This window comes from Chiroxiphia lanceolata, chromosome W, assembly GCF_009829145.1.
Source record: "Chiroxiphia lanceolata isolate bChiLan1 chromosome W, bChiLan1.pri, whole genome shotgun sequence".
In the NCBI taxonomy this organism is placed as follows: domain Eukaryota; kingdom Metazoa; phylum Chordata; class Aves; order Passeriformes; family Pipridae; genus Chiroxiphia; species Chiroxiphia lanceolata.
Genome location: NC_045670.1, coordinates 10,352,784 through 10,376,443, shown reverse-complemented (window position 1 = coordinate 10,376,443; position 23,660 = coordinate 10,352,784). Strand labels below are relative to the sequence as shown.

Below are 23,660 nucleotides of genomic sequence, written 5' to 3'. Positions count from 1 at the left end.
GATCCAGCGATGTCTTGGTCCGCAGGTGGTGGGGGGAGAAGGAAAAGCAAAAACCCCGCCAAAACCCCAAAGTCACCAGTCAAAATCCATATCCTTTGCACCTCCCCTAGGGCGGGGAATTGTTTTCATAGGTTGGTGTCCCCCTTTTTGGCTCGGAGTTAACTCGGCTCTTCCCGCCTTTTCGGGGCTTGCTGCACTGGAGGAGGGGGGGGATGGGCCCAGTTGCCCATCAGAAAGTCAAAAGCCTGCAGAAGTCTCTTAGAATGCATAAATCATTAACTGTTTCAGTCTCTGACATCTCTGTAAAGAATTTCTTCCTAATATCTAACCTAAACCTCCCCTGGCACAACTTAAGACCATGCCCTCTTGTCTTACTGATAGTTGCCTGAGAGAAGAGACCAACTCCCACCTGGCTACAACCTCCTTTCAGGTAGTTGTAGAGAGTGATGAGGTCTCCCCTGAGCCTCCTCTTCTCCAGGCTAAACAACCCCAGCTCCCTCAGCCTCTCCTCATAGGACTTGTGCTTGAGCCCCTTCACCAGCCTTGTTGCTCTTCTCTGGACCTGCTCCAGGCCCTCAATATCCTTCCTGAACTGAGGGGCCCAGAACTGGACACAGTACTCGAGGTGTGGCCTCACCAGTGCTGAGTACAGGGGAAGAATCGCTTCCCTGGACCTGTTGGCCACACTGTTCCTGATACAGGTCAGGATGCCATTGGCCTTCTTAGCCACCTGGGCACACTGCTGGCTCATGTTCAGCTTCCTGTCAATCCAAACTCCCAGGTCCTTTTCTGCCTGGCTACTCTCCAGCCACTCTGTGCCCAGCCTGTAGTGCTGCATTTAATGCAATGAAAGCTTTGGAACTGACAACAGAAAGCTAGCCTGAAATATCAATGTTATCTAGAGATCCAGTCCAGGGTTTGGCTACAATAGCACCAAATTTTGGCAGTCATTGTCTCAAGAACATCAGTGGTTAATAAGCTCTAGCTTCTTGATAGCTTTGGAAGTACCTATGCATGTTTAAATTGTATAACTGCACTTGGAACCTGGTTATCCCCTAAAGGGGGATGACCAAGGAGCTCAACCTCCCTACAGAATTACACCAAAGAAAAACTACAGTGAGTAAAAAACCACAAGGTTTTTGTCTTCTGACATTATAATCTGCAGCTAAGAAAAAATTATCCTGCCTTTAAGTTCACCCCAAAACTCCACCACTTAGAAAAAACTGAACAGTTACTTATGGAAAATAACCCATTTGTTTACTCATAAATGGGTCTAATCCCCAGCACGTCACGACATTTTCAGTTTCTCATGTCGTCCATGCAGTCCTTAAACAGCCCGTTTGGCACTGCTACCCTGTGCCAAGACTCCTGGGGGGGGTGAGGCCAGCTGTCACCCCGCATTCCTGCAGGCACCGACGAGCTGCAGTGGACTGCGATGGATGCTGAGACGAGATGGCCCGCCCTACCGCCCTACCAGAGTCATATCGAGGACGAGACACATACCTTCCTACTCCTCAAACAGGCTGACTAGAGTCCAAGCCCCTTCCCTCACACCTTACGCTCAGCCGAGCCACCCCACACACTTATCTGAGGCAGGGGCGGTGCCGAACGAGCGGGCAGACCTAGCCGGGCAACCCACCTCCCATCATCCGAGTTGTGGGTGGGAAGGGAGAATACACCTGCTCTCTGCGAACAACCCCCAAAAAACCCGCGCAACTCCACAACCAATTGGAGGTGTAGCGCCCCGCGCGGCTTTAAGCATCGCAAGAACACTACCCGCCTCCTCTGGTGCTAGGGAACAAGCAGAAGGCGGGGTTTTCGCAGACGCCATTTTTTCAAAAAAAACCCTGAGGTCGCTCTTGTTCTCCTTTACTACCTTCCATTGTCTCCACTGTTCCTGTCGCTCTTCTCGTGGCTCCTGTCAGGCAGGTAAAACAAACAAACAACCCAGGCACACTGCGGCGGTGTAGGATGGATGGTACCCCTCTCCTCGTGACGCTCAGGCCTGTCTCGCTGTAGTCCACACGGAGGGCGGGGCGAACTAGAGGCAATCCTTGCCCTGACGGGCAGCTGCCTTACCCAACGGGGCCGCAGTGGGCCCCCACGGGGGAGAGGAGGAGGTGGTTGGGCTAGTCGTCTGGTGGTGCTGGTGGATTTGTGTGTTGGTAGTGGGAGCTGCTCACCTTTTTCTCTCGTACGTGGTGGGTGCAGGTAAGCGCGGTTCAGAGGGGGTGTTGCTTGCGCTGGGGGTGGGGTAGGGGGGATGAGTTAAACCGGGCTGAAGGAAGTGAAGCTGTTGATCGTCCCCCTCTCGGCCCTGCTGTATGACACATAAATGCGGGAGGCCTGAGTCGCCGCCGGGCTCCAGGATTTTCGTGGACTCTCGCAGGGACAGTGCTCTTCCCCGCTGGCGGGGCTGCGGAATTGGGTAGGTCCGGGGACTGCTGCGTGGAGAAGGAGGGGGCCGGGAGTGACTCCTCCTTAGCTAGCGTGGTTTGGCGCAACCTGCGGACCCGAGGAGCCACATCTATTCTAAGGGAAGGGCGAAAAGGATGATCTGTGTCTGCCAGCAGCCGTCGCGCCTTGGCGGCCTTAGTGTGAGCATGGCGGCCCAACCGGTTGCGGCTCCCGGAGTGGCGATGTGGTGGAGGCAGATTACACTAGCGGGTGCGCCCTAAGGCGGAGGGGGGCGGTCGCCGCCGCATTCTAGCGCCTACCCTGAGTAACTGTGGATGGGGTAGTGAGTTTTGAGGAATTATGGTGGGCAGAGAGGAAGAGGAGTGAGGGCATTCTCTGCCGTGGCCTGTGCGGAAGCAGCCGTGCCAAAGCGATTGGGGAGCGCTCTGCAGCAGGGCCTGCTTTTAGGGGAGACCGGAGTTCTCGTGGCGGGGCTGTTGCGCTCTGTTGGCTCTGCTTGAGCTCGGGTGAGTGCCTCTGAGTGCCTCCTTTGTGTCTCCCTAGTCGTAGTGGGGGAAATCTTGTGACCGCGTGGTGGTAGTTTTTCGGCTCACGGCTCCGCCTAGCAATGGATAGGCGCCATTACAGCAGCCGCCATTTCTGCTGGTCCCCGTCACCGCGGAGGTGGGTCTCGGACTGCGGGGGTTATATAACGGCGCCTTTCCCCCTCCCACTTAGGGAGTGAGCTGGGATTTCGAGTGTTCGGCGGCTGGCTGGTTTTAGAAGCTGTGCGAGAGGTAAAGGTGAACGTCAGCCCGAGCACTGCTGGCGCGTGGGCTGCGGAAGGGGAGGTGTCCGGGCGGGAAGGACCGTTTGTCCCGGAGGAAGTGAGGTAGAGACGCGCCGGCATCTCCTAGCCCTCTACTCATGTCCGTGACTGCTTTATCCTTTCGATGTTTTCAAAACATTGCGTGAGCCAGTTTAATCCCCCAAACTCGATTTACACAACAGAGCATAATAACTACTTGAGAGCATCTTGTTCTTCCCCCCGCAGCTCTAGAACTTTTGGGAGGGTCGTAAATAGAATAGAGTCTGGAAGGGTTAGCCATTTGAACCTGGTGAAATTTCCTGCCCCCATCCCCGCGTTCTAGCAGCGTCTGTTTTGAGACTTGGCTATTCTTCAGGCGGTGCTTTTCTATTAGGGGCTTGGAAATACTGGCATGTGCTGGGAAGGCAGTCTCAGCAGCAACTGTAAAAGAGTGCATGCCTACCCGGCAGTGCTTGTTGTTAACCTGCAAAAACAGGGTAACTTACAAATTAACAGATGATTGAAAGGATGTTTTAAAAAGTTTAACGTACCTCGCTTTTTCTTTTTGGATACGTGTGTCAACCGTTTGTTCAGGCTATGAAAGTTGAGCAATAAAATCCAAGGGGGGAAGATAGCGTTCTTTGTTTGGCTGTTATCAGTACAAATTAATTTTTTAAGACAATAAGGTGCAAAATTTTTCTACCTGGACTTCTAATTTGTTTTACAAGTATTCTCACGTGGACTTAGCAAAAATAGATCTTGAAAGAGGTACCTGTTTCACAAGGTCAAAAAAGGTTGCTTTTGACATTCTTCATGCATGTACGCAGAGGTTATACATTACAGTGTGCTATTTTTAACAGAATTTTTCAAGTGTGGCTTGTGTGTAATTTTTTGTTCATCTGTTATATTGAATGGAAGGCATGCTAGTAAGTTGATAGAAAACTTATTATGATCACCAGCATTAATTTTATAACTTTTTAGTCTAAATTGTTTAGTCTAAATTTAGAACTAGCAATTAGCAGATTGAAACATAGGGTCTCTTAAAAAGGAAATTCAAGGTATATATTATATAACATCCTAAAAGTAGGAACCAGATAATTATTCACTTTAAATATCTGAAAATCATTATCAGTAAATGTGATTGCTTAAAACTAGCAAATGCTTGAAAACTTAGCAAGTTTGAAATAATTCAGAGTGTAATTGTGTGTCTGTAAGCTTTTGTACTTCATTATTATTTCTCTTCTTAGTGATGTATTTGGCCTTGTTTTCTCATTTATAAATAAAGCTTTGCAGCAAAATCTCAGGTCAAAGCCCCATTTTCAGTTGTAGCAAGAATCATACCTGTAAGTGAACAGAACCTGATCTATGCTGTTTTCATAGGCTTCTGAAGCAGTAGGGTTTTGATCCCGCCCAGAACACTTGAGTTTTGCTCTGCAAGTGTATATAAAACTGGTAAGTTCTAAAAGCAGGCATCTCTTTTTGCTTTTCCCATTAGTATGATGCACAATTAGCTTTTTTCCCCCACAAAATAATGTACTAGTTCTTTTTTATTCTGCAGCAGGTTTCATCTTCACTCCTAAGAATAAGAGGTAATGGAGACTGAACAACAGGAAGAGACCTTTACCAACACAGAGACAAATGGTAAATTTTTTAAAGGGCTATTTTATTTTGGGGGGATTCATTTTTTTGAGTCTTGGTATTTCAAACTATTTTGGAATGCTTTAACTTTATCATGTTTTCTTTAATCTTTTAAGTGTCCTGTGTGGTTTTACGTGATTTTTTTATCATGAACATGTAATTTTTCTGTGGGAGTATTTTAGACATTAAGTATCTAAAAGTTATAAGTAAAAGATTTAAAAATATTTGATAGCTAAATGCTCAGTACTTGTATGGAAAATGTGATCGTGTAAAAATACTGTCAGGCATATCTATTACTGCATTTTATTTATTGCAGTTATTACTTTGAAGGAATGTGTGTGTATATATATGTGAAATATATCTAAATATTAGCTAAATGAAAAGCCTTTTGGACATAATTAGTGAAGAAGACTTAGAGCATTAGTATTGAGTTGACTCAGACCAGTTTTTCAAAGTGATTTGAAATACTGCTTTCCTACTGTTTCACCAGTATTTCAGTATTGGACAAACTACTTTTGATCTTATGGGCTTTAAGGTTTTCCCAGTTGTAAAAGAAATACTAAGTAGGTGATGCAGCACTGTTGTAAACAACGTTGTAATTTTATTCACTAAGTTTGCAAAATTCTCATTCCAACTGTAGTTCATAGATTTGAATGAGTCTTCAGTAATTGATATGTAATGTTTCTGTGCTATATATACTCAGGGTAGATGTCAGAAGTTAGCACTGGGCTAATAGCAGGGAATGCTTCACTAGGAATACAGTGCATAGCTTGATATACAGTTTTATCATGACTTAATAAATTAAATATATATTTGTGTTTTCCCCTCTACGGACCTGTCTACAGGCAAACGTCCTGCAGAAGATATGGAAGAAGAACAGGCCTTCAAAAGATCTCGGAATACAGATGAGATGGTTGAATTGCGCATCTTGCTTCAAAGCAAAGTATGCTTTTTCAGTATCACTCTGTTCCTGCTTATACCATTGCTTAAGACCGTGGTAGCAGTGTATGTTGTGGTGCATGTTTAGAAAGAACGTGTACTTTACTTAAAATAACTTATTAGGAATATTTGTAAGCGTGATAGTAGAAGTGTATCACAATGGTATTACCTTCAATATTTTTTTTCAAGGATGAGTCTAATGATCTATGGGACTTCTCTGATTTAAAAAAAAAATGCATTAATTGAAAAAATAAAGAAATAAAAATAAACCAATTCTCATGTTTAGGTAGAACGTAATTGTTTCCAGAGGACCAGCTGTGTATTAGTCTTTAGAAAGCAATTAGTTTAAAGAATGATCAACTTATGATTGTAAATTAAATATGAGAGGCAAGATGAGGGCTTCCTCAAGATTTTGGTAATTTTCCCAGATTTAGTAAATCTACATGTATCAACAGGAGGAAATAAGGGAATAATGTTTCACGGATTGCAATTGCTTCATTGACTAGTATAAATTGTCACAGTAAAATTGCTGTTTATGAATCTCCTTTAGTGTTTCCAGTTGTTGCAGATGTTTGTGCTGTCTGGAGTAACTCAGTCTTTTGTGTCGGGGTAGGGGAATGTTACCTTAGCTCTACATGGCATTTCTGATGAATAGTCAAGTTATGTGGAGTGCTGCAAAATATTTGTGGTGGTGTTAGCATCATATATGAACTGCATAGTAAAAGCAATAATTTTGCATGTGGTTCTTGAAATAGTCTGGTAAGAAATTAGTTTTACAATTGCCTCTCTTGAATATCTGAGTTTATTCCCGTTGATTTTAGCAACTGGAGAGTAGCGATTGTTTATATTGACTTTACATTCTTCAGACGGTATCTACTTGAGTGATCAGTTGAGTCACATAGGCTTCAATCAAAAGTAGCATTTGGAATTATCAAATGTTTGGAGTGGGAAAGTGAAATTTGCAAACATTAAAGTGATCAAATAAATTGGCAAAATCCTTGATCTACATAACATGCATGAAATCCCATAAGATATTTTTTCAGTCATACTCTGAGATGGTTGGGGCCCTGAGCAACCTGATCTAGCAAGTGGCATCCCTGCCCATGGCAGGGGGGTTGGAACTAGATGATCTTTAGGGTCCCTTCCAACCCAAACCATTCTATGTTAAACATGACAGATACCAGGATAGACCTCTGTGGTACCCCACTTCTTACCAGCCTTCAGGTGCGGTAAGATCCAGTAACTTACCAATCATCTAACCAGGTTTTTATTCATCTGCTTGTCCAGCTATGATTCTATGAGAATACAGGTAGAATTGCCTAGAAACTTAAAATTGAAATTGTATTACTGAGTATTTTTATGTCTTTCCAAAGTTCAGTGGTAAGAGCTGTATTGACTTTTTTTTCCCCCCATGGTAAAACCATGTCAGTTTATGTTTTGATTTAATTTGAACCTTTCAAAAGCAAAACAAACCCCTCCCCGCCCCTAAATGCATCCCACAAGGTAATGCAAAAATAGACACATTGTTCTTAGTCTTCGGTTCAAAAATGTAGTCCGTGTGCTGTATTAGCATAACATAGCTTCTGAAAACTATTTTCCAGAATGCTGGAGCAGTGATTGGAAAAGGTGGCAAAAATATTAAGGCACTTCGTACAGATGTGAGTATACATGAGTTTGAATTAATTTAACACCAATTCTTTCAGAGCATTGCATTGAAAACTTGATTGCTTACATTTCTGGAAATTGAGAAATTCAAACCTAGACAACAATAATCTAATTATAAGCCATTTATAATTGTTAGAGGAGATAACTTTAATTTTTAAATTTGTGTTTTAATTAAAGCCCAGCTCAAGTTATGTGGGAGGAGAGGTTTATATGAAACCTCTTTGCTTTCAAACAGGGTACCTCTAAATTACACGCTTTAAATAACATCTTTAATTAGAAATATTGGCAAAGCTTAAAACTCATAACTATAACATTTCCCATATATGTTAATCAATTATAGTGCTATTAAAAACTATTGCTGGTGGCTGCCTTAACCCAGTGATAAAAGAATTCTTTAACTTCCTTTAAAAAGAAATAAACCCAAAACATAACGATCCATTTGGTTTTACTTTAACAGTGTGGACATAAAGCACAAAAACATTCATTTTAAGGTTGCATGACTTAAATACAGGTATAGAACAGTAAAGAAACGTTCCACTTGGAAGCATTTTTAAGTGGTCATGACTTATTTACCTATTCATATTTCATATGGGTTGACTCTTGTGATTAGACATGTTCAGCGTAAATGTTATGTATTTATAAAACTTGGCAATGCTTCTTAAATTCCATTTGTTTACACTCATGTACTTAGCCTCGGCTACAATTTTGACAATTTTTTCAAGTAAGACTGTATTCAACACAATATTTGCTAATATATCATCACAGAATCAGTTCCATCTAAGTTCACAAACTTTAGCAACCAGAATTGAGGATTAAGCTGAAATGGTCAGGAATCATACGTACACTCACTAACTTTGGCAGCTAGGGGCTTTTTTGTTTAAGTAAATAAACACATCACCTTAGTCCAGATAATTTAACTGGTCTGGAATACTAACTTTCCCAACTTGCCCAAGGTTTCAGTAATATGGATCTCAACAGTTTTTGTGCCTACGTTTATGAGATGGCCTGCTACTGAAACATCATTGTTAAAACATAGTTTAGTCAGATAACTCGTGAAGATCCATACTGTTAAGCCATAGTCAATGTAGCAATCCATTATTGTGTTAGTCTTCAGAACAACTTAAACTTGCTTCATTAACTGAGAGTAATAAGTATAGTTTGTATTAAATTAAAATTTATTGCTTTTCCCCCTTTTCCCTCTCCTTGTTTTTTTGGCCATATATCTCCGTTACCCATGTACTGGATCGACTTGCCCCTGCGTTGCCCACCATGACATGACGTTGGCCCATCCGCCCCTGAACGCCCATGTGAAAACCCTGGTTGGCTATGCCCAAAAATGTGCTCGTTGCCAAACGGGTACCATACTTGACAACTTCTGATTGAATGCCCATGCCCAATGCCAACATCCACGAACGCCAATGACCAATGCAGTACAATGCAAGTGTTTCAGTCCCAGACAGCAGTGGCCCCGAGCGGTATGTCCCAACAGTTTATGCCTCACTGCCTAATTAGAAAGAGAGAAATGTATTTTATTACCTGCCTTTGATATAATTAAATAGCATCCCCTTATAGACCGTGTATTGTTTTTTTAAAGTTTTCTGTCTTATTTTCCCCATTAAGTCTTTTTGTCACTGAACTTTTACGTGAGTTGGCCACCCAAACAATCCACTAATTTTATTTCAATAGAAAAAGAACAGCTTCAAGTGTTGTATATTCACTGCATTATAAATCAAACTGTTTCAAGAGTCTCTTGCTCTGGTCTTTGTGGCCCACCTTTCTCCCCCCAGCATTGTCTGTTCATAATTATTTCTGATAAAATACTAACTCTAGTTTGCTTTTCTTCTCATTTGTGTTACATTTCTTTTTGTTTGTGGGGTTGTTTTTTTGTTTTGGTTTTTTTTCCCCTTGTATTTATATTCCATTTTTTGCAGAGCCCATTAGTAATCTAATTTCTAGCTGATGTCTCAACCTTACTGCAGATATAATGTTGACCACTTACATATCCCCACTTTTTCTATAGAAAGGTGTGCTAGTTTAACCAATGTAATGGCAAGGATATACTAAATTAGTGGTGGTGGGGAAAGTGAATATTCACTCATACTTGCAGTTCTGCATCGATTTCTTGCCTGCTTAATCTGTCTGAGCCCTTTCAAAAGCTTTCATGTGCTCTCTCATTCTCTCTGCAAGATCTATCTAGCCTTAAATTCATCATGCATATATATTGAGCATAAACAAAGATGCATGTGTTGTAAATCCAGTGAACAGCTTTACTTTAAATGGGGAATATTAATTGTAAGTCCTTCTGTGTAGTCAATCTTGTTAGAATTTTGTATATGATTATGACTACTAAACTTATTTCTGCTACTTTCGACCTTCTCCATATTTTCTGACACTATGGCCTCTAACAGTATCTTGAGTATAAGTGCAGATACAGAGACAATTGGAGAAATCTTGAAGAAGATTATCCCTACTTTAGAAGAGGTATGTCTCTTAGGTTTGATACTTTTTTAGAGGTGTAAATTTAGATTTTAAAACAAGATAATTCTAGATGACTGTGTGCTATTTTTGATATGGTAATTTAGAAAATAAAACCCAGCCTTTTTTAAAAGAAGGCCTATAGCGCTCAATGTATGTCTTGGCATTTTTTTTGATAGCGGACAGAGACAATTTCTTCTTAGAAAGTTAATATTTGGAACAGCCTCCTCCCCTTCAAAACACCTGTTTCCTGACTTGTTTAGTTCCCAAATTGAAGTAGCTCTATTGTAATTTCCACTCTGCCTTTGCTTTGTAATCAAGTGTGTTGCACTGTTGGATATATTAAAATTTTATACAACAACAATATTAATAAAAGAAATAAGGAAAGCTAATTTGACGTCACCTCGTGTTGAGGCAAAGTACTTAAAAATACGTGATTTTTATTGTAGCAAATACAGTATTACAGTTCAGCAGTAAATTAAGTCATACCATGCTGTTTGGAGAAAAATCTTTACAAAGAAAACCAAAATTAGTATTTTGATTTTTCAATTATTTTTTCCCCTGACTAATATTTTGTTCTTGTATGCATCTTACAGTATCAGCACTACAAAGGTAACGACTTTGACTGTGAATTAAGACTTCTAATTCACCAAAGTCTAGCAGGAGGAATTATTGGTGTTAAGGGTGCTAAAATCAAAGAACTCAGAGAGGTACTGTTTCCTATTCTTTCCAGATTTTACTTTTATTCTATTAAAAAAAATTAGATTTTTGTGTTCATAAGCAGTGAGTGTAAGCATCGTCTGAGACTTATGATCCTTCAGAACATATTTCATTCATGAAGTGGCTGTTGGGGATAAAGCCTAGAACGTCTTATAAAGCTTTTAAGCATATTAACAGTAATCTTCAAAAATAAAAGATACTTTTTAAAATTAAAATACCATTCATCACTCCTTCTGGAATGAACTGCTGAATAGACTGTTGGTGGTGTTGGACATGGAAAATGGTTTAGCGTGGATGCATCTCCATAAACTCTTAGTGATGATAATTTAATAGATGTTTAAATATTGCTATAAAAAAGTAGTGTGGGGTGGGTTTCTCTTGGAGATTTGTTTGTTTGTTTAGTTTTTTGTTTGTTGTGGGTTTTTTTAAGTTTCACTTCCTTGACAACCACTGTTTCCTTTGTGAAGGAATGAGGTTTTGTTTTAAAAAACTAGTGGTTTCTATCAATCTATAGTGGTTTTTTCTATCCTTTCCTCACATTGTGTCAAAAGCAATTCCAGGTCAGTTTAGGCATAAGCTACTATTTGTGTGGACTGAGGGGAAAGCAAGATGACTAGACATAATCCTGGCAACATTGCTGTCTTGGATCTAAAGAATGTTTTTATGACATATGAAGGTTTATATAACCTGTAAGCTTACAATGAATATGTGGTCCTTTTGCTCATATTTGATTAAATGACCATGTAGATGAGCCATAATTGAAAGATTTCAAAAATTTTTCCTTTTCACTAGCATTTCATACAAACTGATGTCATTGCAGGTCTTAGAAACGTAATATCCTAAGATTAAATTTGTTGTAAGAACTCAGAAGCCAAACATTCACTTAAAATGACTAGAAGTTTAATGATTTTGTTTGATCATTTCTTTTAAAATGTTTCAGTATGTGTCTTACCTATTTTACTTTCAATAAGTTTATAAAATTGTTTAAAATACTTCTATTTGAAGGTTTTGGGGGTTGTTTTTCTTCTCTTTGACAGAACACTCAAACCACCATTAAGCTCTTTCAAGAATGTTGTCCTCATTCCACTGATAGAGTGGTGCTTATTGGTGGAAAACCTGATAGAGTTGTGGAGTGTATCAAGATTATCTTGGATCTTATCTCTGAGGTAATGTGTTTTAAACTTATTCTTTCATTGGTATGCATGAAAGTCAGGATGATTTGGCTGGAAAATTATATCTTTCCATTTCTATTTTGAATTCGGTGTTTCTTCTTCAGTAACAAAATAAGCGTTGGACTGTTAGCACCCTTTGAAATTATTCCTGTCTGCTAGAATTGGAGTGTACCTTATTGGAGAGAGAAAACATTTTTGGTTCCAAGGGACTTAGTCATGCTTTACATGTCAGTAAAATAAGAAAATTTAAATTGGGGAGAAATTAAGACAAAGTTACATGACACCCATCAATAACAGCGGTTTCTCTATCATAGTTAAGCTCTCAGGAAGCATATCACCATCCCTGCCTTGCTTATCAGCATTGCAAAATAAAGAACATATTCAGCATGTATAAATTCATATTTATACATTTAATATATTAGTTTAATGAAATATATATTTTTTTTTTGTTTTATGTGTATGTGTGTCAGTCTCCAATTAAAGGACGGGCCCAGCCTTACGATCCCAATTTCTATGATGAAACGTATGACTATGGTGGCTTTACAATGATGTTTGATGATAGAAGGGGACGTCCAGTAGGCTTTCCAATGCGTGGAAGAGGAGGCTTTGATCGAATGCCTCCTGGTCGTGGCGGACGACCTATGCCTCCATCAAGAAGAGATTATGATGATATGAGCCCTCGCAGAGGACCTCCACCACCTCCGCCAGGTCGTGGTGGCAGAGGTGGCAGCAGAGCTCGTAATCTTCCTCTTCCTCCTCCACCACCTCCTCGTGGCGGGTAAGGTGTTGCATAAATGCATTGTACAAAACTCAAGTTGAGTAACATTTACTGAATTGTGCTCATGTTTCCAGGACTTGTTTCACGCTCCATGTTAGTAGTGATTATGCAGGATTGAGTGTGCATTGCACCAGAAAATTTTGTAAAATATTTGAATTAAGTTATTTCTGCAGTATTATCAGGACTAATAATTCTGTAACTTTATTTTATGTCGTTCAGAACTAGGCCAAAGCATTCAGAAATTGATAATTGTGTGCAAATCATTAAAACTTGAATTACAATATATAAACTAGTTTATAACATGAGTCATGTGCTGCTACTTTTTCTCATTTTAGGGATCTTATGTCTTATGATCGAAGAGGTAGACCTGGAGACCGTTATGATGGAATGGTAGGAGTTAAAAATCGGTTTGTTTAGTAAATACAGTTAACACTTTGAATATCTAAGGAAACTGTTCTTGAATATGTACTTTTAAGTGTGGGGCATGTGTGCTTCTGATAAACTTTGATATCACCAAAATGTTTTGGCCATACAAATGGTCTCCCCAAAAATACGACTGTTTGGGGTATAAAGAGTATTTGGGATGTGATCATCTGTGGTTTTGGTTTGTGGGATTTTTTTTTTTGGTTGGTTGGTTTTCCCACCTACCATCAACAGTGGAATAGAAATTTGGTAGAGCACAGTCCCTTCAGGTTTTATTACCCAGACCTTCTTGTAGACTGTTTCTTTTTAATCAGAGTGACAGAAATAAGAATTGAGAGGCTTTTCAGATTGAGGAAACATCTGTTGGAAAACATTGTTCTGACATGCTAGCAGAATTTGAGAACATGAATAATATCTTTAAAGAGCTCTAGTTGGTCTGGCAGATGATTGCTTTCTCAATTCAGTTCTTGTCTTTATGCTGATTTCTGTCTGCAAAAAAATCTACTGTAATTTCAAATGTTTTGGAGCCAGGACCACTGATAAGTTGAATTTTAAATGAAATTAGATACATTTCAACCATGTTGGGGGATGGGGAGAATTAAAAAAGGCTTAAAGATTACTCTTCCATGTTGTACTCTGAAATGTGACTTCCTGATAGTCATTTATTGTATCCTTTTTCCTGGGAAGAGAAATCATAGGTATCTGGGAGGTAAATCTCTGGTTAACAATCTTTTCTCCTTTTTTTTTTTTCCCCTCCTCTGATTCTGTTTGGCCTCTTCCTTAAGATGACAGGTTAGATGAGATTATTTTATTTTAAATGAATGGAAGAGAAAGAAGAGGAGCTATGAAATGGGCTACCTAAATGAGATTTACACATCGCCATCTCCTAGGAGGAAGAGGCAATTACTTCCAGTAACATACTGGAAGCACATATTAAAAGAATGTCAAAATTGAGGCACCAGAAGCCTATCAGAAATATTGAAAGGAAAGACTTGCACTTAAAATTGCCAAAAACAGACACCCCCCCAAAAGTAAACAAACCCACAATAAAACAAAAAAACCCCACAACATAAAACCAGCAAGTTGTCTATGCTACTCAGGATCTTAAGAAACTAGAAGTCATGAACTAGACCTCTAAGATCACTTATTCGTATTTTCATGTTTTCAAAGTTCAGGTTTTGTGTTTTCGTATTAGCAGCTGGTAAAACCAATGTTAGGGCATATAAACAGAGCAGTCTGCCCATCCTTGAATATATAGTTGAGCACAGTCTTCAGCTTGGGCAATAGTGTGTTCTAGTTCTGTTCCGTTCCATTTAGAATAGAAAAATCTATTTGAACTCTATTTAGTCTGACTTTGATCAGGTTGACCTTGGCTTTCTTGACATGACTTTCTACAAATAAATGGGAGTCACCTCTGCTCTTTTTCCCTGTTCTGAAAAGCAATTCTATTTCCTCTTCACAGTAGAGATGCTCATGTCTTTGGCTGCTTTATGCATGAGTTTTATAGCCTGCCTACAATGAGGACTGCTTTCTGACACAGATCATATTTAATTTTTAGTTTTAGTTAACCATAGTCCCAGTATCCTTAACTGTATAAACACATGAGAAGTCTTTCCATGGATTGTGTGGCTAAAGCGTGAAGTGTCATGCCAGAAATATAAGGTCTTGAGCTACTATGTATTTCATGTAGAAACCATTCTCTAGCAAAACATTTAAATTAAACCAACATCATTGTGGTTTGTGAAGTAATGCATGGAAAAGGCTACTTTCAGAGAGCAGGACTGCCATTTTACATAAATGCATTAAAAGGCAAGAATAGAGTCTCTTTCAGGACCAACATCTTGGAAATGCTGAATCTACAGAAATCCTCATTTTCTGCCAGTTCTCTAAAGGTGGGAAAGTTCAGTAGTTCAAGACTCGTAAGATGGTGAACCAAGACTGGATGGTGAAACTTGAATTTTCTGAGATGTAACGATACTGACAGCCTTGTAAATTTAAAGATGGGAGGAAAAAATAATTTTGTGTGTGTATATATGTAATCTATTCTGAAGCATTTTACTGAAAAACATACATGCATTGTTACTCTTTTTTACAGAGGTATATATTTTAGGCTGTAAGTACTCCAAATCAAATGCCTAGGGACCATAATGGCTAATTTGATAGCTGAGAAAACATGAATACATTTCCGCTATTTCTTTTTTAACACCCTCATCCCCATGGGTGCTTCAGATATACAAATGCACAAAAACATACCAGGGGAAAAAATAAGGTGGAGAAGTACATATAAAGCTATTTAATCCCCCTCTCCCCCTTTTTTTGTTTTAATGGTCAATTCCTAATGCTTTCAAAGTATTTTTAAATTGGAGTTAATTGAGAGCTCAATCAGAATGTGTGTTGTGTAGTGTATGTTCAGATCTCTAATCTGGTTTTCCTCATTTAAATAATTCCTACTACTTAATCATTTTATATATATATATATATGTGCATATACACATCTGTATTAGCACTTCAATAAAGGTACATACCCTAAAAAAATATTAAACATACTTCATGTTTAAATAGATTTGATGTTAAGGAACATGTAAAAAAAACCCCAAACCCACCACCCAAGCAAACAAAAACAACAACAAAAAAACCCAACAGTGAAGGAAAGATGTTTGACACATTTATCTACATAAATACTAAAATTAACAAAATTTCAAATTTCACTCTTCTGGACCAAGGAATTTGCCATCAGTTAGGACTGCATGCATATTTTTCAATTGCATGTAAAAGACAATAAATTCTTATTGTTTTATCCAGTTTATCTTATAATGTTTTATCCAGTTATTGTTTCATTTGGTTTTGATTTCATTTCCATTGGTTATCAGTCGTAGCTAGCACAAATGAGTCTGTAGAGAAGAAAATTGTTACATATCTTGTCCTGCACCTAGTATTTTAGGAACTGTTTTTAAATGAGCATTTATATTTTCATAGAATCATAGAATATCCTGAGTTGGAAAGAACCCACAAGGATCATTGAGTCCAACTCTTAGCTCTGCACAGGACAACCCCAAAAATCGTACCATGTGCCTGAGAGCATTGTTCAAACACTTCATGAACTCTGGTAGGCTTGGGACTGTGACCACTTCCTTGGGTTCCAGTGCCCAACCACCCTCTGGTTGAAGAACCTTTTCCTAGTATCCAGCCTAAACCTCCCCTGACACAGCTTTGTGCTGTTTCCTCGGATCCTATCACTGGTTGCCAGAGAGATCAGTGCCTGTCCCTCTGCTTCCTCTTGTGAGGAAGCTGTAGACTGCTATGAGGTTTCCCTTCAGTCTCCTTGAGTGACCTCAACCATTGCTCGTATGGCTCCCCCTCTAGGCCCTTCACCATCTTCATGGCCTTCCATTGGACACTTGCTAATAGCTTTCTATCCTTCTTGTATTATAGTGCCCAAAACTGCACACAGGACTTGGAGTGAGGCCATACTGACAAACAGTAGAGCAGGACAATCACCTCCCTTGACCAGCCGGCAGTGCTGTACTTGATGCACCCCAGAATATGGTCTGCCCTTTTGACTGCCAGGGAAGACTGTTTACTCATATTCAACTTGCCATTGACCAGGACCCCCAGATCTTTGTGATGTTGCTCTCCAACCTCTTGTATGTTCATCCAGGGTTGCCCCATTCCAGGTGCAGAATCCCACACTTGTCCTTGTTAAACTTCATACAGTTGGTGATTGCCCAGCCCTCTAATTTGTCAAGATCTCTCTGCAGAGCCTCTCTGCTTTTGAAGGAGTCAACAACTCCTCCCAATTTAGTATCAACAACAAATTTACTTAGTATCCTTTCCAGTCCTGTTTCCATTTATGAAGATGTTAAAGAGAAGTGGCCCTAAAATGAAGCCCTGCAGAACCCCACTAGTGACAGGTTCCCAGTCTGATATCACCCCATTCACTATTACCCTCTGTGCTCAACCTGTGAGCCAATTGCTCACCCACCACATGATGTGTTTATCCAACTGTGGGCTGGACATTTTGTCCAGAAGGATCCTGTGAGAGACAATATCGAAAGCTCTACTGAAATCCAAAAAGATTACATCAACTGGCTTCCCTTGATCAACTGGGTGGGTTACCTTGTCATAAAAGGAAATCAAGTTTGTCAAGCAGGGCCTTTCCCTCATGAAGCCATGCAGGCTTTGACCAATGACTGCAAGGCAGTCATTGTCTGTCAAGTGTTTTTCAATAACTCCAGAATAATCTTTTCTGTAATTTTACCAGGCACTGAAGTTATACTGACAGGCCTGTAGTTTCCAGGGTCCTCCTTCTTGCCCTTCTTGAAAATTGGGACAGTGTTTGCCAGTTCCCAGTCAACTGGGACCTCTCCAGATTCCCAAGATCATTCAAAAATCATTGAGAGAGGTCTTGTCATGACATCAGCCAGCTCTTGGAGTACTCTTGGATGAATCCCATCAGGCCCCATAGATTTATGGGGATCTAGCTGGAGCAGCACATCCTGCACAACTTCAGGGTCAACTGGGAGTTTATCATTCTCACAGTCATTGTCCTCCAGCTCAGGATACTGGGATTCCCTTAGCCTGTCATCGGTGTTGAAGACGGAGGCAAAGAAAGCATTAAACACCTCTGCCTTGTCTCTGTCCCTGTTTGTGAGGTGACCATCCTCATCCTGTAATGGGTCAATGTTATTTATGGTCTCCTTTTTGCTATTGACATATTTAAAAAACTCGTTTTATTGTCCCCCGCAGTTCTGGCAGCTTCAATTGCAGTTGAGCTTTGGCCACACGAATTTTCTCCCTACAGCGGCAAGCAACATCTCTGTATTCCTCTCATGTCACCTGACCTTGCTTCCACTGCACATAGACTTTCTTTTTTGCCTTATTTCCAAGAGAAGATCCATGCTCAGCCAAGCTGACCTTCTGCCTCGCCTGCTTGAGTTCCGACATTTGGGAATTGCCTGCTCCTGTGCCCTTAGGAGGTGGTGCTTTTCCTTCTGTCACCAGAGATTTTAAACTCAATTGCTTCGTGGTCACTGTGGCCAAGACAGCCACCAATCACCACTTCACTCACAAGACCCTCTCTAGTAACAAGCAACAAATCACGGAAGGTGCCTTTCCCAGTCGACTCCCTTAGTACCTATGCTATGAAGTTCTCATCCACGTGTTTTAGGAATCTTCTGGACTTGTTTGTGCCAACTGTGTGGTGTTCCCAGTTAACATCTGGCAAGTTGAAGTCACCCATAAGGACAAGGGTGGTTGATTTGGAGGTGTCCCTTAGTTCCTTGAAGAATAATTCATCAGTGGTGTTGTCCTTTTCTTAGTGTGCCATTCATGTCGTGTTGCACATTTAAATCCAGTAAAGGCCTTTGCCTTAATAGTAATTCAAGTGGATTCTACAAATTGTATTTTTATAATTCTGTTGATTTTTTTTTTCCCAGCATTTGTTATAGAAGACTGAAGGAAAGAGATGCTATATATCACACTTAAAAAAAAAATTGGATTTCCAATATAATTAGGCAGTAGTAGCTGTTAGTTTAGCTGTTGGCTATATAAGGTATACAGAAATTAATTAATAAAATATGAGAAGCTATGTCCTTCCTGCTTGACCCATTGTTGACATAGATATATCAATGACAGTTACTTGTTTTATTAAATGCCTTTTCTGTTTTGTTTTTATGCATGAGAGAAATAGAAGGTTTTGGTATCTGAGAGTAACATCTTTTACTATATAGTACAGTTTCAGTACTCAGAGGTAAAAAACCAAACAACAAACTGTGAGCTTTGCTCTCCCCTTAACTGTCTGACATCCTTTGTGTAAGAGGAATATCTGTTTATGCCACAGAAACAAGGGAAAGTGTGACCAGTTACAGTTCCCTTGCACTGAAAGTAAAAGGGAGTGAATCTTGTAACTATTCTATATTGTGTACTTTTGAGCCTTTTTTAGTAGTGCAGAAAAATGTTTCTCTATATTGGTATGTATGTGTTTGCTAAGTTATCTATAAGCCTCTTTAACATGAACTTAATATGCATACATTTCCTCTTTTCCTTCCATTATGTTGTCCCTGGAAGATGATGCAATGTCATGTGGATGCCTGTGATGACATGCAGCCACCAGAGTTGGTGAGTGTGCTCATGCTTTTGACTGGTTTAATAGTTTATTCTTGAGGAAAAAAATTGAATTGGTTAAGTGATAACTGGAATTTCTTGAGATTGAACATAGTTAGTGGCAGCTTGCACCTATTGAAAAATCCCTAAAGCTGTCATTCTAACTCAGGTTATTGGCAGTTTATGTCCTGAACAGTGAATCCTATACAGGAAGTTGTTTCGCAATGGAAACATGCATCAACACAGCCGAGAAACTTTTCTGTTGTATTGTCTCTTTTGTACCCTATTTTACTGTTCTAATTTGTAACTTTCACTGTAACTCTTGCTTTTTCAGCACCCTGTAGGTGCATCTATTTAGGAATATGTTTTATGTTAACTTCATGTTGTGTTTTCCCCTGTTTCAAATAAGGAATGCTAAAAATAATTCTTTACTTATAGTTGTGGATAAACTTGTGCATTACCTATCCATATATATTTGAAAGTATTCCATTTGATTTGTGTTTATCAAACTTCTTGCTCTTAGGAGGTTTAGGAAGGAAAGTTCAAAGGGTGTCAGCAAGTGTTTATGCTGTCTAGAAGATGGCAAAGTGCCACCAAATATTAAATGTTAGTTCCTAGCTTACATAAACATTGCAGTTAGAATTATTCATCTGCTGTCAAATTCATTTGCTGTCTTGTAGTCTGGGGAGGAGCAGCAGTGGAAAGGGTCAAGAAAAGGATTCTTCATTAAAACAAGTTAGCCCAAAAAAGGCAAAATATCAGCAGAAGTAGGTAGAAGAGTACGTATGTGGAATATGCTGCTATGATCAGTCTCTGAATTAAGTTCTAAGCAGTGTCCTTCACTGTTTTGTATTTTGCACTCCACTACAAGCTCTATAATGTTGTTTTATGGTCTGTATTGCTAAGCAACGTGATTAAACAACACAGGTTGCTTAGAAACAGATGACAGCTGGACAACTTTTTCTGAATAGCTTCCATTTTGGTGTGACTCTAAAAAGCTAGCAGGTAAATATATTTTTGGAAAAAGTTATTGCATTACAACTTCTGAAAAAAAGTAGTTCACACAGGTTCCTGTATTTCAGTGATATCAGTTGAATTCTAGAGAAGCGTGCACATCTATTCTCTGCTTCTACAGGAAGATTAAAATGAGTGGTTTTGCATATAGAAGACATTAAATTAAGCACTTGATACCAAGTACTAGTCCTAAAAATAAAAGCAATCAGGAGTGCTGCATTGCAGTGATTTGGATTTGGTATATGATAGTTTTAGCAGAACAGTAGTTATTAGTGTCATGATTGTACCTCCTAAGATACAAAGGATTGTAGCATAGTCTGAATGGAGAGACAAGTTATTAGAGTTGAATTGGTTTTTCCTTGAGATAATAGACGGAGTAGGAAAGTTGACAGTTACCAAGTAAACGTCTTTTCCCAAACTGAAACTTTCATTTCTCCTGAGCTGTATAGGTAGTAGTAATAAGGCTGAACTCTGATCTTTTGGTTTGAGTGTTAGTTTAGTTCAAGGGTCAGGAGTAGATTAGCATCAAGAGCTGTTTACCAACTGAATTGGTAAGGTTGCTTGGTAAATTGGTATGCCTGGATCTTAATGACTTATTCGTAGAGTTTTTAACAGAGCAAGCTAAGAGGTTCTTGTGAGATATTCCCCCCCTGCCCCCTTGTTCCTGGTCTGTCCTTTTCCCCACTTTGTCTTTATTGACATTTAGATTAAGGTTGTGGATTAGGATTTTTGCATAAAATTACAGTATGATACTCGAGATGAAAACATGTTAATGAATCATGGCTGGTTTTGCTATTTAAGGTTTTTCTTTCTCTTTTTCTTATAGTTTGAGGGTGGCTCTGGATATGGTAAGTTTTTATAGAGAACTTTGACATGCACTTCATTTAGTCAATAAGAGGCTTGATGCATATGTTTAAATCAGATTATTCTTACACAGGGGGCCGTGGTTCATATGGAGATCTTGGTGGACCCATCATCACAACACAAGTAACGATTCCCAAAGATGTAAGTGAAGCTGACTTGCTTTCTGCTTATATTTAAATAAATAAATAGAAAATCACAACCTTTTCTTAGGCTATATAAGTAAATCAAAAGTATTTGGGATGCTTGACAAGTACTTTTAATATAAAGCAAGTGTTTCTAAATCATCAATAGTTTATTCTTAAGGATATTTGGTTTGTTTTGACTTTAGAGATTGCACTGAACTTTTTTTAATTCTTAATATTCAATAATAGAGATGGTCTACATAACTTGTTTTTACAAACACTTGGTTCTTCCGACTTTATTCCACCTGTGTTTATATAATATGCATTACAGAGACTGTTTTGAGGCTGTAAAAGAGTAAGCTTCCATTGTAACTCTTAAAACTAAATGTGGATGGAAGCTACTTGAACAGTACTATGCAGAGAAAGTTATATCAAGAAATGAATGCTTTATTTTCTCCCCTAGTTGGCAGGTTCTATTATTGGAAAGGGAGGCCAGAGAATCAAACAAATACGTCATGAGTCAGGAGCTTCAATCAAAATTGATGAACCGCTAGAAGGCTCAGAAGATCGAATAATAACTATTACAGGAACACAGGACCAGATACAAAATGCTCAGTATTTACTGCAGAACAGGCAAGTTGAAGCTTAATGCTGTCCTTACTGTCATTTTTAAACTGACTTCCCTACTACTACATTCTGAAGCTCTTCTCTGCAGTATAGTTTTTAGAAGGCAGGATTTAAGTAACTATTGAACCTAACTTCTCTAGTGGTAGTTCTGCCTTGATTCTTTTTTCTCTGTTCTAACAAAAATGAAAATTCCCTCAAAACTAATCTTGATGGAAGACACCTTAGCCAAGCAGTCCTCTCATTTCTCTGGTGAAAATTGCTGCAAAAAAACTATTTGTAATTAATTATATAGAACCTGTAGAAAATATAGAAGATTTCAGTTGATGTTGGTCTAGTTCTGTGTGGAAGACTAGTGATTTTGTTGTTTTTAGATAACTGACAACAAATCACAGTCTGCCATATGGCACAGACCATGCCTCTACAGGACAAGTTGAAATCAATTGGTGCTGTTATGCAGCATTTCACACCTTGCTGGCATTACTTTCTCTTCTTCCAAATATTAACAGTTTTGGACTTAGCTTGCTTAGTTTTGCTTTAATAACATGTTGACTATCATAGCATTTTTTAATGTTTAACTTGAATGTTTGGCTTTAGATTACTAATATTTAAATGTACTTAAAATAATTATATGCCTGTAATTATTAGTTGTTAAACTTTTAAAATTATTTACTTTTAAAAGTATTGTGGATTTGTAGTTTAATCTTTAAGAATGCCATTGTAAATATTGATGCGAGATGTGTGGTCAATCATTCTAATATATGCTTTTTTCTTTTTCTTTTATAGTGTGAAGCAGTATGCAGATGTTGAAGGATTCTAATGCAAGATTATTTTTTCTTTTTTATAGTGTGAAGCAGTATTCTGGAAAGTTTTTCTAAGACTAGTGAAGAACTGAAGGAGTCCTGCACCTTTTTTTTTTTTTTTTTTTTTTTTGTAATATCTGCTTCTGTTTAAATAGCGAACATTCCTCTGCTTCATAGGTATTCTGCATTTGAGGTGTAGTGGAATCTGCTTTTCGCCAGATGTCATGTTTTAGTTCGTTACAAATATTTGGGGGAGGGAAAGGTTGCACAAGACTAATACTGAAATTTTGAAACAGCAGCAAAGAGCGGATTTTATTTTTGTTCAGTGGTGGTAAATCATAATGGGGTTTTTTTCTGTAACTATTGTGAACACCCTGCTTTATGTACATTGTATTTTTTTTTTTTTCGATGGGAGGGGAGAGGACTGGTTGTTCACATGTCCCTGACATCCTTTGAGGGCAGTGTGTAGAATGTAATGTTCTTTTTTAAAATGTATTTTATGAAATAAATTTAGTGAACCTATTATTGGTGGTCATTTTTTTTTTATATATATGTAAGGTAATATCTAAAATAAATACACCCTTTTTCCCCCCACACACAAGAAAATGTGTAAATGAAAGTTGCTATTAAGCTTGCTCTTCTGCTTCTTTGATATAGATGGAGTTACGTGTTTTTGGCAAATTAAAGAAAGTGTAAAAACAGTGGCTCGGCTTTGCTATTTGGGGAAAAGACTTACAAAAATATTATTGCAAACATTGCGTGAAATTTGACCTTTTTTCATCTTTTTGGTCCTCTGCAGTACATATTTATATAGGTGACATATAAATAAAATATTTTAAAACTTTGTGATGCCACTGACTAAACAGTGGGTTAAATACACCTGGTTCTACACAGCTTGCTTAATGCAAATAACATTAAAAATAGCAGTTGAATAGCAATTAATAAATGAATTGTACTTTTCAGAGCTCTCATTTGTGTAAGATAGAAATTTGTATGAATTGACAAATTAGCAGTATCTAACTTGATTTTCATTGTATACAGAACTTAAATTTGTTTGGTTTCCCTGTTGAATTCCATAGAAAATATTTGTGAGAAATTAAAAAATAAAGTACTTCT

The 23,660-nt window shown here is 38.8% G+C and overlaps 1 protein-coding gene across 1 annotated transcript; it reads left to right on the top strand.

Annotated features, from left to right (window-relative positions):
• The first annotated feature begins 4,797 nt into the window (after window positions 1-4,797).
• Window positions 4,798-22,561, top strand: LOC116780016 (heterogeneous nuclear ribonucleoprotein K-like). The gene is made up of 13 exons (XM_032674520.1): window positions 4,798-4,846; window positions 5,689-5,786; window positions 7,384-7,440; window positions 8,879-8,922; window positions 9,856-9,928; window positions 10,519-10,632; window positions 11,680-11,808; window positions 12,285-12,592; window positions 12,928-12,982; window positions 20,964-20,979; window positions 21,069-21,136; window positions 21,581-21,750; window positions 22,528-22,561. The coding sequence occupies exons 1-13, from the start codon at window positions 4,798-4,800 to the stop codon at window positions 22,559-22,561; spliced, it is 1,215 nt and encodes a 404-aa protein (XP_032530411.1).
• Window positions 22,562-23,660: the final 1,099 nt, after the last annotated feature.

Bases quoted from the DNA above. Each gene is read 5' to 3' on its own strand.
- LOC116780016 (XM_032674520.1), top strand. From the start codon at position 4,798: ATGGAGACTGAACAACAGGAAGAGACCTTTACCAACACAGAGACAAAT. The intron at 12,593-12,927 runs GTAAGGTGTTGC...TTCTCATTTTAG, and splicing joins CCACCACCTCCTCGTGGCGG to GGATCTTATGTCTTATGATC. The intron at 21,751-22,527 runs GCAAGTTGAAGC...TTTCTTTTATAG, and splicing joins CAGTATTTACTGCAGAACAG to TGTGAAGCAGTATGCAGATG.